This window comes from Anguilla anguilla, chromosome 7 (assembly GCF_013347855.1).
Source record: "Anguilla anguilla isolate fAngAng1 chromosome 7, fAngAng1.pri, whole genome shotgun sequence".
Classification (NCBI taxonomy): Eukaryota; Metazoa; Chordata; class Actinopteri; order Anguilliformes; family Anguillidae; genus Anguilla; species Anguilla anguilla.
In genome coordinates, this window is record NC_049207.1 from 21,462,689 (window position 1) to 21,479,955 (window position 17,267).

At 42.7% G+C, this 17,267-nt stretch overlaps 2 protein-coding genes across 9 annotated transcripts; one reads left to right on the plus strand and one right to left on the minus strand.

The window, feature by feature from the left end:
- Positions 1–1,684: 1,684 nt before the first annotated feature.
- On the minus strand, positions 1,685–12,064 carry aadat (aminoadipate aminotransferase). Of its 5 annotated transcripts, none has more exons than XM_035425457.1 (14): positions 11,977–12,064; positions 10,989–11,061; positions 10,439–10,607; positions 9,829–9,961; positions 9,498–9,572; positions 8,671–8,880; positions 8,469–8,534; positions 7,473–7,555; positions 6,279–6,375; positions 4,786–4,847; positions 4,370–4,434; positions 4,022–4,128; positions 2,412–2,513; positions 1,685–2,314 (listed from the first exon to the last, which is right to left on the minus strand). In XM_035425457.1, exons 2-14 carry the CDS (start codon positions 11,053–11,055, stop codon positions 2,273–2,275), a joined length of 1,278 nt encoding a protein of 425 aa, XP_035281348.1. In that variant the 5' UTR covers positions 11,056–11,061; positions 11,977–12,064; the 3' UTR covers positions 1,685–2,272. The 5 variants fall into 5 exon arrangements, with proteins under 5 accessions (XP_035281348.1, XP_035281346.1, XP_035281347.1 ...); XM_035425455.1 differs by lacking the exon at positions 11,977–12,064 and adding an exon at positions 11,585–11,710; XM_035425456.1 differs by lacking the exon at positions 11,977–12,064 and adding an exon at positions 11,402–11,578.
- Positions 12,065–12,100: 36 nt separating this feature from the next.
- ino80b (INO80 complex subunit B) lies at positions 12,101–17,259 on the plus strand. 4 transcript variants are annotated; one of them, XM_035425461.1, is made up of 5 exons: positions 12,101–12,233; positions 13,065–13,263; positions 13,884–14,011; positions 14,400–14,572; positions 16,415–17,259. In XM_035425461.1, the coding sequence occupies exons 1-5, from the start codon at positions 12,191–12,193 to the stop codon at positions 16,871–16,873; spliced, it is 1,002 nt and encodes a 333-aa protein (XP_035281352.1). In that variant the 5' UTR covers positions 12,101–12,190; the 3' UTR covers positions 16,874–17,259. The 4 variants fall into 4 exon arrangements, with proteins under 4 accessions (XP_035281352.1, XP_035281353.1, XP_035281354.1 ...); XM_035425462.1 differs by having other exon boundaries at positions 12,103–12,233; positions 13,068–13,263; XM_035425463.1 differs by lacking the exon at positions 12,101–12,233 and adding an exon at positions 12,667–12,754.
- The last annotated feature ends 8 nt before the right edge of the window (positions 17,260–17,267 follow it).

The window sequence follows — 17,267 nt, forward strand, 5'->3', positions numbered from 1 at the left end:
CAATTTGGTAACTTCAAATTTCATAAGCTTTATTACTGGCCATATTGGTAATGGAGTCGTGAAGAGACTTATAGCTAGTGACTGCAGATCTGTTTTGGTCTGAATTAATAGCATGTATAATATTAAATAATATTAACTATTAGCAACTATGATTTGATTATTTGATTATTCATTTAGGCTAGTTCTTTATCAATCATTTTAACATTTTAAGGGAATTACAAGGCATGTGATTATATTAGCTCGCAATCAGTGTTGACTTTTATTTTTATTTTTTTATTTTTTTTACAGCAGAACAAGGATGTTGACTGATACACCATTCTGATATACTCCAGACGCAAGCATCATGTCCCAGTCCAGACAGTGCCACTGTTCCAAATGCCCGTCAAGATGAAGTGAAGTATTACATTGATAAATCGGGCCATTGATCTGGAAATAGCAAAATGCCCATATTTGGAAGCTAAGCATTCTCTGTGGTTAATTAGGTCCTGAAACTCAATCTGCTTACTCTTTTTGGTTCGAGGATTGAACTGTGGCTAATTATGAACATTGAGCAATTCTGCTGAAGGCAAAACAAGTTGTGAAAAAGTAATATTTTAACACCGCAGTGCGTCAGGTATTTTTATGTTTCACTTGTTGGATTTTTAATATGAATTGATTTTTAAAAAAATTTTTTTTAAAGATTTTGCTCAGCTGGACCACTTTGATAGGACAAACAACCACTTTATCCAGTTACTTTTTAATCATACCCCCATATAGTCCCTTATAATGATACACAGGTGAAAACCCACTTTACAGGGTGGTACAACAAACTTATTTTGATTCCAATATCAAGGGGCCCATTCATATTGTCGGATTATATCAAGATTTAAAAGATTTAATCATTGAGAGGGTACCGTTTAGAAACAAAATGTCAGACAGCATGTCTAGTGATACATGAAACTGTGCCGTGTTTACATCCATTATCAAAGATGAAAGCCTACTACACAAGGGCTAAATCTTTTAATTCAGGCTCAGAATCGTACACTTAAGATGCAGTCTACATGCACTAATAGAAAGCAAATGCAAATGCAAAAAAAATAGAAATACCACCTCGCAGTTTGGATATAAAATGTCACTTCATTTTATCCTAATAGACATTTGTGTGAAACTTTGTCATAATTAGCGTATGAGAATTCTTGAGTTATGGCCAAAAATGTGTTTTGTGAGGTCACAGTGACCTTGACCTTTGACCACCAAAATCTAATCAGTTCATCCTTGAGTCCAAGTGGACGTTTGTGCCAAATTTGAAGAAATTCCCTCAAGGCGTTCCTGAGAAATCGCGTTCACAAGTGAATGGGATGGACGTGAGGTCACAGTGACCTTGACCTTTGACCACCAAACTCTAATCAGTACATCCTTGAGTCCAAGTGGACGTGTGTGCCAAATGTGAAGAAATTCCCTCAAGGCAAAAACGTGTTTTGTATTCCCTCAAGGCAGAAACGTGTTTTGTGCTGTCACAGTGACCTTGACCTTTGACTACCAAAATCTAATCAGTTCATCCTTGAGTCCAAGTGGAGGTATGTGCCAAATTTGAAGAAGTTCCCTCAAGGCGTTCCTGAGATATCGCGTGCACGAGAATCGGGATGGACAGACGGATGGACAACCCAAACAAAAATTAAATTAAATAAACACTCTTAAACACAAATAGAAGTCCTCAGCAAGATACACCAGTCTTGCCCCCTTTCATTTCTCAAAAGTATTGCATGCTGGGAGCTTGTGAACATCTGCATACAGGTTATAGACCCGTGTTGCTTATTTACCAAAATTTCCAAAAGTGCCACCCAATTCTCACATGTAATGTCCATCACAAAAGATAAACATTACCAATATACCAGCAAAGTAGTCCTGGCAGAGAGACACAATACTTGTGATAGTGTGCCACTATTTCCATTTAAATAAACAGAACTCTTGCATTTCCTTGTGACTAAACTGACAGAACGCTTCCATAGTCATTTGCAAAAGAAGCTTCATTTTGTCAAGATGTTATGTATTGGCACAGGAATATCAGAGATAGCCTACGCTTATATATTAAATTTATTATATTATATATTAGCATATTACTGTTCTGTATTAAAGTATTTATGAAAAATGTTTACTAAAAATGCCACTTTTCAGATTGTCAGGGTACCAAATGCCAGTGTAAACATTCATTTGTAGAAAAATATTTCTTTCAATGAAACATCATTTCTCTTCATGTTGTTGTAATGTAATGTAATGTAATGTAATGTTTTCCTCATAACGCCTCCTTGATCAGAGAAGCCAATCTCTTGAAAGCCTGAAAAAAAAATCGAGATGGATATTTCATAATCTTATAGAAAACAACTTTGGAAATAAAAATTGGCAAATACAGAATGTGCGTGCATTTGCTGTACCTCATCAATCTGCTGGGGAGTGGACAATGAGAAGGCAGCTCGTACATACGGGCAGGGGACTGAGCTGTCAATGTTGAATACTCCTCCAGGGACCAACAGCACCTGAAGAGAAAGGGATGGATAATAAAGCGATCACTATTATTGCACATTGCATATATGTAAGAGCACATTTATTTGTCATTATTACAATCCAAATGTATACAAATAAAATACACAACAGGAAAATATTTGCTTGCATCTTTCAGGACATACAGTCAGGCTGAAACTTAAAAATGTAACATAAGTAGGTGTGCTGCTCATTCTGTATATTGGTTCTGTAACATTAAAAATCTAAATTTACTTTGCACTTAAGTTTATGACAAATTATTAAGTTTATGGCAAATTAATAAGTGGGTCACAGGTTTCCTGTATCCCTTGGTCAAGAGCTTATATCTGATGCACTTTTTAACACTCTAACCAAATCTCAAGTGAATTGTTAAGAACTACATTCTCTTGGTATCAGAAGCTTTCTGGAAAAGAAAAAGATAAGTAAAAACCCCACATTAATCGGCAGAATGGATCATTGTGCTCCTTGTCCTTTGAGACGGCAATGCACCAATCAGCGTGGGTGAGGGGTGGACTTGTGTGGGAAAGAAATGCAGCTCACTACTTGAATGGCAGTAGGGGCATAATGGTTGATTTCCATATATTCCCACAGTCTGCATTCAAATTCAACTTCATTGAGCCTGATGCCCTCAGTGCAAATTCTAGTAAACACACACACACACAGACACGAATGGGGGGACCACAGGTTCCATCTCCCCCTTTTAAAAGCACTGTTCTGTACAGAATCAAGACAGTTTTGCTCACAGAACTGATTCTTAAATTACTAAAAATGGTTGATCCCAATTAGAAACCATACAGTATGAAGCCAATTTTGACATTTGACAGGAATTAATGGTCAAAAGAAGTGGAATGTAAACATAAGTGGAGTATTCCACAGACACCGTTGAACTCAGATCAATGAATGGATCACAATTAAATGGGGTTAAATGAAATTGGTCCAATCTTATTTAGGCCTAGCACTCATTCTTACAAATGAGATATTCCCTCAAAACGTATGTAAAGTGGCTTGAGTTTACACACAAATCTGAGCTTGAATGAGCTCAGAGTTTGTAAAGTGAAATAAATGAGCAAATTTTCAAATTCATGCAAATTATTGCATGTCAGGAAGTGTGACAGAGTGAACCAATTCCTACACAGACAAGCATACATCAACGGCCAAATACAAACATAAGGACCCAATTAGGCTACTGTGTAGAAAAATAGCTTATGGATAAACAGACCACTAGCTCCACTGCTTGTCTGAAGGTAGGACCAAAAAAAAAAGTTGTTGCGCAACTTTCAGTGCTTGTGTTGTTTATGCCCATGTAGCAAAGGTCACAGTGGTCCTGCTTTTTTTTTTTTTTTTTTACTGAGAAAGATGGAAATTATTTCCCAGTAATCACCAGCCCAGGCCGGTCATTGGGTTAGATTGGGTTAGAGTGGTGTAAGAGTTTTTTTGTGTGCTTTCTTTTGAGGGGGGGGGGGGGGTGTGACTGCTGAGATTGGTGTGGGCGTAGGCCATTTACCTCTTTCTCCAAAGCCTTCTCCATGATGAGCTGCTGGGTGTCCGCGATGCCCTTCAGCCGGATCCAGAGGAACATGCCTGCCGCTGGGGCGTGCCACTCTGCCACATCTGAGAGAAGTTACCGTGTTAAACGCAATTTAGCTTCGCTGCCTGCTACACACTGCAGAGAGCTACCACAGAGGCAGTTCAGACTGGCCACTTTTACAGGGGAATGATGTCTTGTTGGCACTGTGACAGCTCCGCCGCGGACTGATCGTTGGCATCATAGCGCGTGACAGACCTTGTGTGTCTGGAATCGGGCATTAGCAAGGGACACCATTTCACACATCAGTTATAGGTGAAGGCTAACCTTTGAGCCATCTGTCTGCAGAGGAGAGCATCGCATCTCGCTGATTTCTGTAAAATTCCACCACACTGTGAAGAGGGGGGGGGGGGGCAAAGAGAAAGAAAAATGTTACTTTTCAACTCTTTTGATTTCCTGTCAGAGAGCAAATTTTGTTCTGGTGTTGTGTGGCTTGCGTAATAATGGCATAAAGCTCTGTATGCTTTTGTTTACAAAGACTGAGGAGCTGTGACAGTAGGTAGGAGGGAAGCACAGAAACAACTCTTCAAAAACAATAAAGCAGGAATTGTGAAAAACACTACAGCAAACACACAGGAGGAAACATCGTCAACTAACATCACTCTACTGGCCGAACAATTCCACCAATACAGATGCTGCTATATTCAGAGAATCTGATTGGCTTATTGATCGAGGTGACTCACCCATCGATGTGGTTCAGAAAGCCCTCTTGTCCCCACCCATGCAACAGCTGGGAAATGATGAGCTAGAACAAGAGGCGAACAAAATCTATCCAAGCTCTTTGAACCCACCTACATACAGACGTGATTTCACTTGAAACACTTGAACCCATAGCTTTCTTTTTTGAAGAATTTAAGTATAGCATTTATACATTTTTCTTCAGTCATTTTATTTATTTGACTGGTTAACATCAATTTTTTAAAATATTACTTAAATCCTTCAAGCTATTTTATAGCCAGGCAGGACCACCGGGTGAAATTCCCAGGCCTGGGACAGTAATATTTATAACAGCTCACAGACCATTGGGCCCCTCTCCTCCTCCAGGGCACAAGATCTGGTTGCCCCACACCCTTGTAACCTAGGATGAGACCCTAGATGTAGGTGACTTGAACATATGAAAAGGGACCGTTTCATACCTTATTCAAAGCTATACCTCCAAAATGAGGAAATGGTCCTGCCAGAGGTTATTTACGGGTGACTCTCTCAGGACAAAGTCAAACCCCTGGCTCAAAACTTCCTAATTACCCTTCCTGCCCTGCTGCTACTGAGCCATTGCCTTGAGAAACAAATCTCTGTGTCTGCTGTGCAATTTGAGGCCGTGAGGTTGTTTGGAGATCAAAGCTTTCCACCTCTTTCCTCTGCACTGACTGACAGAGCTTGTGCTGCTACCTCTGCTGTGCATTTCCGCTCAGTACCAGCCACTGCAGTGAGCTTGTGCATCTCCACAGCACCCTGATCCCAATAACCCCCCCCCCCCCCCCCATCCCCCCCAGCTCTTGAAACGCAATTCCCCTTTTCCCAGGGGGAGGGGGGGGGGGGGCAGATTTATCATCTCCCGTTCCTGCCAAGGGTGGCATATCTATTGCTGACTTGACCCGGCGCAATCCATTTTTCAGCTCGTGTCTATTCAGCATTTGTGCGTTTTTCTTGCCGTATCTCGGACTGAACGCCCAGAAGTGCCCCCGCCCGTGTCCCTGTGGCGGGAGTAATTACGGCTCTGCCGCGCTTTCCCATCCATCTGCCGGGAGCGTCAGGCGTGGCTGTCGCCTACCGTGTGTGATTAAGTCTTCAGGGTGTTTGTACAGGCCCTGCCTCTCTCCGTCTTCATCTGCCGGAACATTCTCTGTGGCCGTGCGTGTCTACAACCACAACTGCTACATCTCTACTGCTTATTACAGTGTTCACGGACTTAACAGACAGTGCTGCTCCTCTGCTGGCATTGCCTCAACTGTTTAACATTTTGCAAGATCACAGAAAACAAACAAAGGCCTGAATAACCGGATGTTAATATCATATGGGGTTTCAGTCACAACGACAACACCCATAACAAACAAGGTAGAGAAAATCCAGTTACAGGCTGCATTCTGTGCTAAGGTTAGTTTGGTGGTGACAGCAATTTTTCCACTCCTGATAGAGGTTGTTGGAGGGGGGGCAGGGACCTGAGACGCTGGCTCACCTGTGTGAAGGTGCTGGTGTGCATGGTGGAAGCCTGGATGTGCAGGACCACTCTGTCCACAAGGGGCTTGGGCCCTGTCACAAACCCAATCCTAAGGCTGCAGACACAAACAGACCAGGAGTCATGAGTTCATCTGGACAGCTGCAAATGCTTTTGAAAAAGGCAGTGGCATGGGGACGCTACACAACAGGGCAAAAGAATTCAAAAAGACAGAACTACGGAAAAAATTTTTTTAGCTCGCCTGGTATGAAATTATACCAATGATCTTTTAAACAATAGAAATGCTTTTGTAATGCTGTTTAGTAAAATGAAAAACTGAACAGTAATCTTTCCAGCAGCTTTAGCAAGGCAGAGTTAAAGAGCACCTAAGTGGGCAGAGCTTTGGTTACCGACTACACAAAAACAAAATGAGTTGGGCAGGTCCAGGGCAGGCATAGTACACCACATTAAATAGAACCCTACAGTCGTGGGAAGGAGAGACTCTTTTATACAAAGCGTGCTGTTCTCACACAGGGCCCTTCTGCTCATTATGAGTAATGACGCTGGATTTAAAGATCCCCTGTCCTCTGAGATGCTCTTTTCTGCTGGCTGGGAGGCCCAGGGCCAGGACCAGGCATGCCCAGAGCAGGGGGGGGGGGGGGGGGGGAGCTGGTGTGGAGCAGTCATGTGTTATTTCAAACAGGAAAAACAACAGTTATGAGCACTGTGTGTCCCGTCTCTGGGGTTATTCTTCTGTCTGGTGCACACTGCATTTACAGTCACGATAGCAGGATGGAATAAAGGGCACTAAAACCTGGAAAAACAAGATGGCTCTAGGTGGCCGATGACTAATAAATCTTCTCTAGTTTGTTTATGGTTGTCCTCTCCGTTTCCCTTCATTAAGACTTAAAAATGCTGAAATGATACGGACCACATGCTTAAAAAAACGAATGCTTGCTGCAACACTGGAATTGGACATTGACCAACCAAGCATACATGTACTATTTGATTGATTGGCCACATGCATAAAATGCATACAACCAGGGCGATGAGACATAAGACATAACACAGTAAGCAAGCATCAAACAATCCTCTTAGCACATACTCAGAAGTTATTAACGACAATACCTCATAGTTTTTGCATTGTTTTTTTCTACCTGAGACTCCACCCAAAGACAAAGACAACAAGCTGATCCCTTATGAATTTTTACGCACCCAGATGACAGGATCTTTGAGAAGGAGTCTGTCCGGATGATTCGCCCATCCACATCCATGGACAGAAATGTAGGAGCCCAGGGCTACCACAGGGAAGAGACCCAAGTGTTCAGGATGTAAATCGAGTCAGTGACTGGGCCGTATGCACATACCCCCATGCTTATTTCCCATACAGAGACGGTAGAGACAAATTAAAGGTTTCTATAAGATCTGGAAGTATAAAAAATATTGAAAAACAGACAACAATGACAGTGGCAAATTAAAGGAAAAACCAGAATAAATTAGAAGAGAAATGATTATTTATCCTACGATTAACCATTTCTATACTGATGGGAGTGGTCTTTTCCAGGATGACAATGCCCCCATCCACAGTGCACGAAAGGATATAAACATTATGTGAATCATATGCTATGGCATTTGCAGTCACCAGATCCCAACCCAATTGAACATCTATGGGAGATTTCGGACCGACGTGTTAGACAACGCTCTCCATCGCCATCATCAAAACACCAAATGAGGGAATATCTTTTGGAAGAATGTGTTCCTTCCCTCCAGTAGAGTACCAGAGATTTCTAGAATCCATGCCAATGTGCATTGAAGCTGTTCTGGCAGCTTGTGGTGACCCAACACCTTATGTTGATTTTTCCTTTAATTTGTCGCCCATGCCTTCTCAGTGGCCTTCCCTCACCCAATCAGAACTCTCATCCACAAACAACAAACCATCAGTCTGCTTTATCAATTTCTATTTTTTAGCAGAACTTTGAAAAGTACTATTTTGTTGCATCATATACTTTTTGCTTCCAAACCCTCAAATCAAATCACCTCAAACTTCTGTAAAAACTGCATTCAGTCAAACCACTGCAGCTCAATAAAACACACAAACACAGTGCTTCGTTGCAGACAAAGAATTAATGCTGTCAACAGTAATAAACAATTATTACAAAAATATTTTAAAAAATACAATCTAAAACTAGTGTGGAGACAGAATACATTTACCTTTTGAAACTGCAGAAAGTAGTAGGGATCATCCTCAATTATAAGGAGGTCATATTCTCTGGCAAGCTTTCAAAACATAACAAAGACAATGCATTGGGCAGCAGGTTACATGTGCACATCATATATGTGTATACCTAAACCCTTCAACCCATTCATCAGTCAGTGTGCATGTGTCAGTGCGTGTACACCACAAGACATTTACCTGGTAGACCTCCCTCTTACGCTCAGTGGTCATTGATGCTCCGGTAGGGTTGCCCCCATTGGGGATGGTGTAGAGGACTCTGGGAACTGTGCTGCCTGGTTTTTTGGCATCTGCTGGGTCCCACCTGGACAGGATGTCCCTCAGGGCTCCCGGGATCATTCCGTACTGATCACTCAGTACATTAATGATATTGCAGCCTAATGGCTGAAGCTGAGGACAGATGATTCAGAAGCAGAATTATGGCAGAGGGCAGTGATGATGGGCTTCAGCATCTTCAGTCCTCTGACCTTGAAGTTAGACTTTCTTGAAAAATAAAGTCTAAAGTTACAGAATGTATACAGCATTTTCATTTGTCTTCTCAAAGAGAATTGTTTAATGCCATGCTCGGGATGTCTCTGTTTGCACTTTCTGAAATACATGTTTAATGTCCCAGTAGAATAGAGTATCTTCTTTAAAGAAGAGTATCTTTTTTCTTAAAGGCAGCTGTTGGAAGCTGACCGACTTGTCACTTTAAACCAAACATCTTGGATGTGAGTAATGTCCTCTTTATCTCCACAAATACTGCACACGGGATTTCAAAATTGAAAGCTTTGATATGTTCCTGAAATAATATTCCCTTGACATTTAAGACATTCTGCAATGACCTTCTTAATAGATAATAACACTGCAGCTACTGGTGAAATGATGACATTCAGTAATGGCAATTTCTATTAAAAACTGAAAAAGCCAGCTATGTAACTTCTTTTTTTTTTTTTTTTAAACAAACAAATATCAAAGCGTGCAATTTAAAAGGGATTAAAAGTTGAGAAACTGGAGAGGCTGCTTACTGCCGCCAGAGTCCCAGAATATGTGGGTGCGTCTAGAAGGACGTTGTCTCCAGGATTAACCAGCATCTCAAAAATCTGTGGGACAAACAGGAAGGAATAGAACAGCAGAAGAGATAAACAATATTATGGACAGCAGGCAATAAAGGTGGTGTAGGAACTATAGTGCTAGAGCCCTCTGGGCCTTTTTCCCTCATCTCCAGTTCCAACAGTAAAGTGAGACCTTGTATACATAGGGAAAAGAACATACACATTTTATCACATAGGCCTGAACAGATGTATAGGTATAAAAAAATTATTAAAAATGAAGAAAGCACATTTGTAGAAGCTGTACCTTGCACAGGCCTTCCTGACTGCCTGTGGTCACACACATCTCCATTTGCCCTGCCTCCACGCTGTAGGAGGCTGTTGGGGGACTGTGGAGATTCCTCTGAAGGTCCTTCATCCAAGATATGAGTTCTGGTATCCTGAGGAGGAATAAGGCAGCGGTAAATAGCAGATAAAGCGGCAGGATAAGACCAATGCCAGAGGGGGAGTGTCATCCGTAGATTATATCCAATAATAAGCACCTGGTTTGAAATGACAGATACGGTGCATGAGAAAAATAAATGTGCATTTCCTTCCCTTTGAGTCCTTTTCTTCCAAATTTTCTAAGAAGTACAATTTGAAGGAAATTAATTAAATGGTTGTCAGTTCTTCATAGATATTTTTGGGTAAAGCTCCTCTCTGTACCAAGCAAATACAAAATAATAAGTACAGTGATGGTGAAACCATGTTGCAATCTGGATAAGTCATTAAATGAAGACACACCTCATGTGATACCTTCAGTGAAAGGAGTTCCCCAGTGTCCTGGTCTGCAGGACATTATCATTGTGTGTGTGGTACACATTATTATTATTATCATCATCATCATCAGGCAGGTCCTGGTCTGAAGCTGGACTCACCCACAAGAGCCAGAGTACTGGAGGGCTCTTTTCATTGTCGTCTCATCAAACACAACGCTGGCACCATTCTTCATTTTGATGGTGGCAGACTGAAAGGGGAAGGTGTTGGGGTTGGGGGATCCCGCCGCCAGTGAGATCAGAGTTGGGGGAGAACGCTGCTGAAGTTCAGCTTCACAGGGAAAAGATATTACAAAAAGGCAAAATTGTTATGGAATTGTAATGTAAAGGCAAAGAACCCTAATTCATGGGCGATCTCCCTGAATGGCAGAAGAAACTCCCACAGTAGCCTACACTGTATTGTGTTTCAATGCCATTTTATTTCATTTTAGAAACACAAAACATAATTTTATCACATGTGCATTACACTGTATAGCAAGGCTAAGTCAAAAAAGGAACAAAATAGCATCTTTCCCAACAATGGAATCATTCTCTAGATGGCGCAGTTAAAATGTGAGCGGTCATAAAATAACCAGGCAGCCTACTGTTAAAAAACTTAACTAAAACCAGTAACAAAATGAATTATTAACTCAAATGCTGTGTCTCAGCTTACTTAATATGCGAATAGGAGACGGCTTCCTTGCAGCACTCACAGCGGTCAAAAACCGGGAGTAATTCATGATAGCCTATAACAAGAGACAAATATCAAAGATAATGACGTTACCACAACAGCTACACGAGGACCAAATCACCATTAAACAGGAAAACCGGAGATTCGTCTATGCACGGCATTGAGAAAAGAAAGCTAATAACCGAGCTAGTATCAGCATGGTACCATTTCGAATATAGTCAGTCTGGTTAGCGTGTTAGCACTATGCACAGCAATAAGGCAACACTATTTTAAACAATATTTGAGACATTTAACACAATTGCAAAAATATTCACATACAAACACAACTGTTTGGATACGTTTCTAAAAAGCAATCAAATCGTCTCAAACATTTGAGTAGTAAAGTAATACTTGACCGGCTGTCAGCTGCGCCGAGGGGTGTGAAGCTTGGAAACACAGTGAAGCGAGCAAAAAAGTTCGCAAAAACCTTTCAGGAAGACTCAAGTCAATTGGCAACATACATAGATTAAATATAAACTAGTCAACATAGTTAAACAATATTAAACCATAGTGTTAGGATGCTAATTTCGGACACTGACCTTGCTTGGAAGCATATTCATGCAAGTGCCGATGGATTGTGTATTTCTTTCATCGACTTAACATATGAATACTACTGGTGTAAAAACGTCATTGGCCACAATGCCCTGCGACTTTACAGTCAAGGCTAGGCTAACTGATTGGTAACAAGCGTTGCAAGCATCGATTGTTTGAATTGGCATAATTTCGGTGGGGTTTGCTAAATAATGTAAATAAAAGTGCCTGCAACAAACTGGCACGATACTGGCTAGCATAGCAGGTAGCTAATTGCAGTATCCTTCATTCAACTTGGTTTGCTGATGAATTTTAACTTATTGGGACAGGTACTAGCCAGCTCGCTTGCCAGTTTTGTCGGTTTTTTGTATTAACGATAAATTGAATTCAGGACACCTACCGTTAGTTAAATTACATTTTCGCCACTGGACTGCAGAGAACCTGCTACTTGTACACTACTGCGGCCGAGAGAGTGTTAGCTAATATTCAGCGCAGCGGATAAACACCGCCAGGCAAATATCCAGTGTGAAGCGCAGTTTATCTGTTGCAGTGATGTAGCTTCCCACAGTATTGCCACACTTTTCGTCGAGTTTCGTGTTTGGACACAGGTGTCAATGGGGAAGAAGAAAGACATGATTCATCCAAGATTTCTTTCAGGTGAGAAGATTTTTTGCCGATTGGCTGTAGGTCGTTAAGTGAATCTTAAACTACGCTAGGCCGCGCTCAAAGCCTGGGTTCTCGAGTTGTTTTCCTCTCAAACATGGGCGAAACACGACATGCTTGTTATCCGTAGGGGGAATGGAGTGTACTTTGTATGTAGCATGCTAGCATTCGCACACCATTGTAATTAATTTGCAATGAAAATTACCACTGCGACAAAAGCTAAAGTTTGCGCTTGTGTTATTGCCAAAAAGCATGTTATCTGATGACACTACCGAGGCAACATTATCGGTAGCATTGCTTATATTGTAAACTGAAGTGATTAATTGTTTGTATGCCACCTATTAGCTCCACAGGGGAACATAAATCAATTAATTAATTAGAGGAAAACGTTGGACAGGGCTGGATATAGGTAACTAGTTAGATGTAGTGACTAAGTTATGCAAGTTAAAAGTAAGACTGTTTTTTGGGTCTGTGCTGCGGCCCTAAAGCTCGATTTATGGACAGGGCAATTTGGAGTATGTGACATTAATGCAGTTCTTGAGCCATCTTGGTTATTTTTGCACATACCCAATGTTATTTTTTGGAGGTTTTTGAAATAATGTTATTAAGCGTGTTTTACATTTTTTATATAGCCATGTGGGCCCCTACTTATTCTCATTGATTAAAAAAACGCTGGGATGTTCCTAGTTCATACCAGTGTGGGAAATGTGTCAGTATGTCCATTTGTAATTAGACAGGTTCTCCCATTTAGATGAACACTTATTTTTGTAAGAGATGAGTCTGACACGAGAAGTAGCGAGTTCACCTTTTCTTCCCCGTTCTCAGTAGATGGGGACTTGTCCGGTGGACATAATGCACACAAAAAGAAGCACAAGAAACACAAAAAACACAAGAAGAAGCATCACCGGGACGATGGGGGACACGGGTTCTCCTCGGAGGCGCTGGAGTCGGACTCTGGGATCATCATCAAGCCCCAGCTAAAGCTCAAGATCAAACTGGGCGGGCAGACTCTGGGCACAAAGAGGTTAGTCTGGGCCACAGAGAGGCTGATTTACTGAGGTTTTTTTGGCTGAGTGCAATAGCAAAAATCCAACTTAATTTATGATATTATGAGTGCAGATGTCTTATTTCTTGGGCAGGTACCTAAACCATAACCATTTTGTCATGAAGACTGAAGTTAGTGTGTACTGAGCGGTAATTTCAGTTGAATGGTCTTTTATTTGACTGGGGTTTTGACTCAGGGCCTGAGTTAAGGGTGGCATTATGGGGCTGAGGTTAGGGACCAGGGAGCCCCTGGGTTGGGCAATGTAATTGGACCTTTGAGCCAAGGTCCTTGAATAAGGATTTTGCTATGAAGTATACAGGTCTCTAAATGGAGAGCTGGTAAGAATGGCAGGCTAAGCATGTCTCCCCCAAATAACGCTGTCTGTTATTTGAACAATGTATTTGGAGGTTGGCTAGCGCTCCTCAGGTTTAAAACCTAATCGAATGGACCGGGTCCGGGATGTCAGACCGCTAGATGCCGTGAATTGAGGTTAGTGGTCAGAAAGCAGATTGGTAATAAACTGCGCTAGCGTGCACTCCCCCTGCCTGCTGCTCTCGGCCCTGTGAACTCACCGTTTCTTTTTCCTTGTGCTCGAACAGCGTTCCGACGTTCACGGTAGTCCCCGAGGTTCCGCGATCCCCCTCGCCTCTGATGATCGTGGACGACGACGATGACGAGGACGAGCCCACGGAGGGAGTCCCCATTGAGCAGTACAGGGCCTGGCTTGGTGAGTGCACCGCAGGAGCACACGCCCCTCTGCTGTCACCCAGAAAAACTACCGGCAGTCCTGAGCCGTGCTAAGCTTGCTGGTGAACTTGGGTGGGGGAAACTTAGATTTATAAAGCTTGCATTAATTCTGCATGGTCCTTAGCTAAGTAGGACAGATATAATTGACGTTTTGACATCCCCTGATGCAGTGTAACTGGGTGTTCCTGCTTGCTTACTGTGTATGAGCTGTTTTGGCAGTAATTGTCATTTTTTGGGGACATCCTAACTACTAGGGTACCTCATACCCCATTGTTTAAATAAAGATATTGAATTTGTACAAGTAATACAAACAGGTCAAAACTTTGATGGGGAAATGAAGGATATGTGGGGGGGGTGGATTTTTCTAGATGAGGACAGCAACCTGGACCCCTCCCCACTCCCTGACATGGACGCAGATTCCTTCCTCGGGCCCCCCATGGACGAGGAGGAGAAATGGCTGGACGCCCTGGAGAAGGGGGAGCTGGACGACAACGGGGAGCTGAAGAAAGAGATTGATGAGTCGCTGCTCACAGTCAGACAGGTAAACCTGAGTTGCTGCTCACAGTCAGACTGGTAAACCAGAGTCACTGCTCACAGTTAGACTGATAAACCTGTTTACTGTGAGAGCGGTGGGGGTGGCAGTGTGTTACAGACCAGCTTATAGTGGGAGTTTTATGAGGTGGCTGTGTCCTATACTCTTAAGAGGTTTACTGTGGGAATAGTGTACAGGCAGTGCATGAGACTGGTAAACCAGTTTACAGTGGAAACCAGTGTATAAGACTGGTAAACCAGTTTACAGTGGAAACCAGTGTATAAGACTGGTAAACCAGTTTACTGTGGAAACCAGTGTATAAGACTGGTAAACCGGTTTATTGTGGAAACCAGTGTATAAGACTGGTAAACCAGTTTACTGTGGAAGTGGTGTGAAAACCAGTGTGTACGCTTGGTAGAAGTGCTGTGGTAGGCGGTGTATATGCTTGGTAAACAAGTTTATTATGGAACCCAGTGTATAAGCCTGGTAAACCAGTTTACAGCGGAAACCAGTGTATAAGACTGGTAAACCAGTTTACAGTGTGATTGGTGAAGGACATTGTGTGGAAGACCATTAAAATACTAGACAGTGGAAGTGTCGAAGGCAGTGTTGTACATTGTAATGAAAGAAATGGAACTGAGACCAGGCATGTTGAATCCTGGGTAAAAAAGCAGTTGAGTCTTTTGAGAGCATCGCCCGTATTATATTACCCGACCCGCCCTGCATGGAGAGTCGCACTACGGTGAAGGAAGTGTGCTTCTCATTACAGGGTGGAGCAGTGCCGTTGTGCCCTCGAGTAAATCTCTTCACCTGCCTGCACCAGACATCCATTATTGATAATGGAAATCAGAAAATAAAAATGTTGATATTCAGGTCTACAAACAGGTTAAGTGAAAAATTAAGGACTGTGAGCAGTCCTCTCTGACAGACCTAGCATAAATTACACCCTTCTCTCAATTCATGCCCTCTTTTGTCTAGTTAGCACCGTTTTCCTGCCAGAGGCTAATTGGAGGTGTTTTCCCAGTTCAAAAGTGTATAATCGTTTAGGAAGTGTTGCTTCAGAAATTTTGGTGACACCTGCCAACACTTTTAACTGTTCTGACAGAACTCACGTTGGTGCTGTTGGTAAAAACATTTGACATAGTAGTTTCACAGAAAGAATATTATTCTGATATGATCCTTTGTATTTAGGAGATGCTAAGAGAAAGACAATGTATCTTCACTAAAAAATATTGGAATTTGCATTGCACTGAATGTTGGTTGTTCTGCAGAAAGACTTGAATTTTGTAGGAAGTAGAAAAAATGAATCTGCCAACATCCTGTCGCTTCAGAAAGCCTGTGTGTGTCTGTACATTTGCAGAAGTCCTGCGTGTGTGTGTACATTTGCATAACCCTGTGTGCGCCAGTACATTTGCAGAAGGCTTGCGTGTGTCTGTACATTTCCAGAAAGACTGCGTGTGTCTGTGTACATTTGCATAACCCTGTGTGTGTGTGTACATTTGCAGAAAGCCTGCGTGTGTGTGTACATTTGCATAACCCTGTGTGTGCGTGTACATTTTCAGAAAGCCTGCGTGTGTGTGTACATTTGCATAACCCTGTGTGTGTGTGTACATTTGCCGAAGGCTTGCGTGTGCGTGTACATTTGCAGAAGGCTTGCGTGTGCTTGTACATTTCCAGAAAGACTGTGTGTGTCTGTGTACATTTGCAGAAAGCTTGCGTGTGTGTACATTTGCAGAAAGCCTGTGCGTGTGTGTACATTTGCAGAAAGCCTGCATGTGTCTGTAGATTTGCAGAAAGCCTGCATGTGTCTGTAGATTTGCAGAAAGCCTGCATGTCTCTGTACATTTGCAGAAAGCCCTCCTGCACAAGCAGCAGACCCAGCCCCTGCTGGAGCTGCCCATGGGCTATAAGGAGAAGGAGATGACGGAGGAGATGATGCAGAAGAGGGAGGAGAGGGCCCGCAAGCGGCGCCTCCAGGCCGCCAAGAAGGCCGAGGAGAACAAGAAGCAGACCATCGAGAGGCTCACCAAGACCAGCAAGGCCAAGGTGAAGAGCATGAGGGAGCGCAAGTCCAAGCAGGCGCAGTGTCCCATGGTCCGCTTCTCCGACTCCTTCCAGGGCGCCGCCATCTCCTTCCCCCTGGGCGTGGCCTCCCCGAGCCCCGCGCCCCCACGCCTCCCGCCCGCCCCGGTCAGCTGCGGCGTGTCGGGCTGCCTCAACCTCAAGAGGTACTCCTGCTCCAAGACCGGGACGCCCCTCTGCAGCCTGGAGTGCTACAGGAAGAACCTCATGGTCCAGAGCGTGGCCTGACCTGGACTCTCAACTGGTGCTTGTTCCTCCAGCCCCCGGTCTCCAAATGTGACAGTTTGGACCTGGAAGGCATTTTGTAACGAGCATATTAGACATGCTTTACTTCCATTCTATAGAACAGATAGTGAATATTTCTCCTGGGACTTTTTCAGTGCTAAACGTCCTACGGTTGGGTACATTAATGAAAGAATTATGTGGAAAAACAACAGTGGTAACAATGTGTAAATCAGTGAAAATTTGAGCTAAATTACACTGTATTTATTTATGTATAGCTGAATACGTAGCACGGCCTTCAGTGCTTCAGTAGATTATATGCAAATTAAAATAGTAAGCCTATTTTTGTAAAGGACTGTGAAATAAATGGCATTTTGAATTTACAGATTGCAGTTCATGG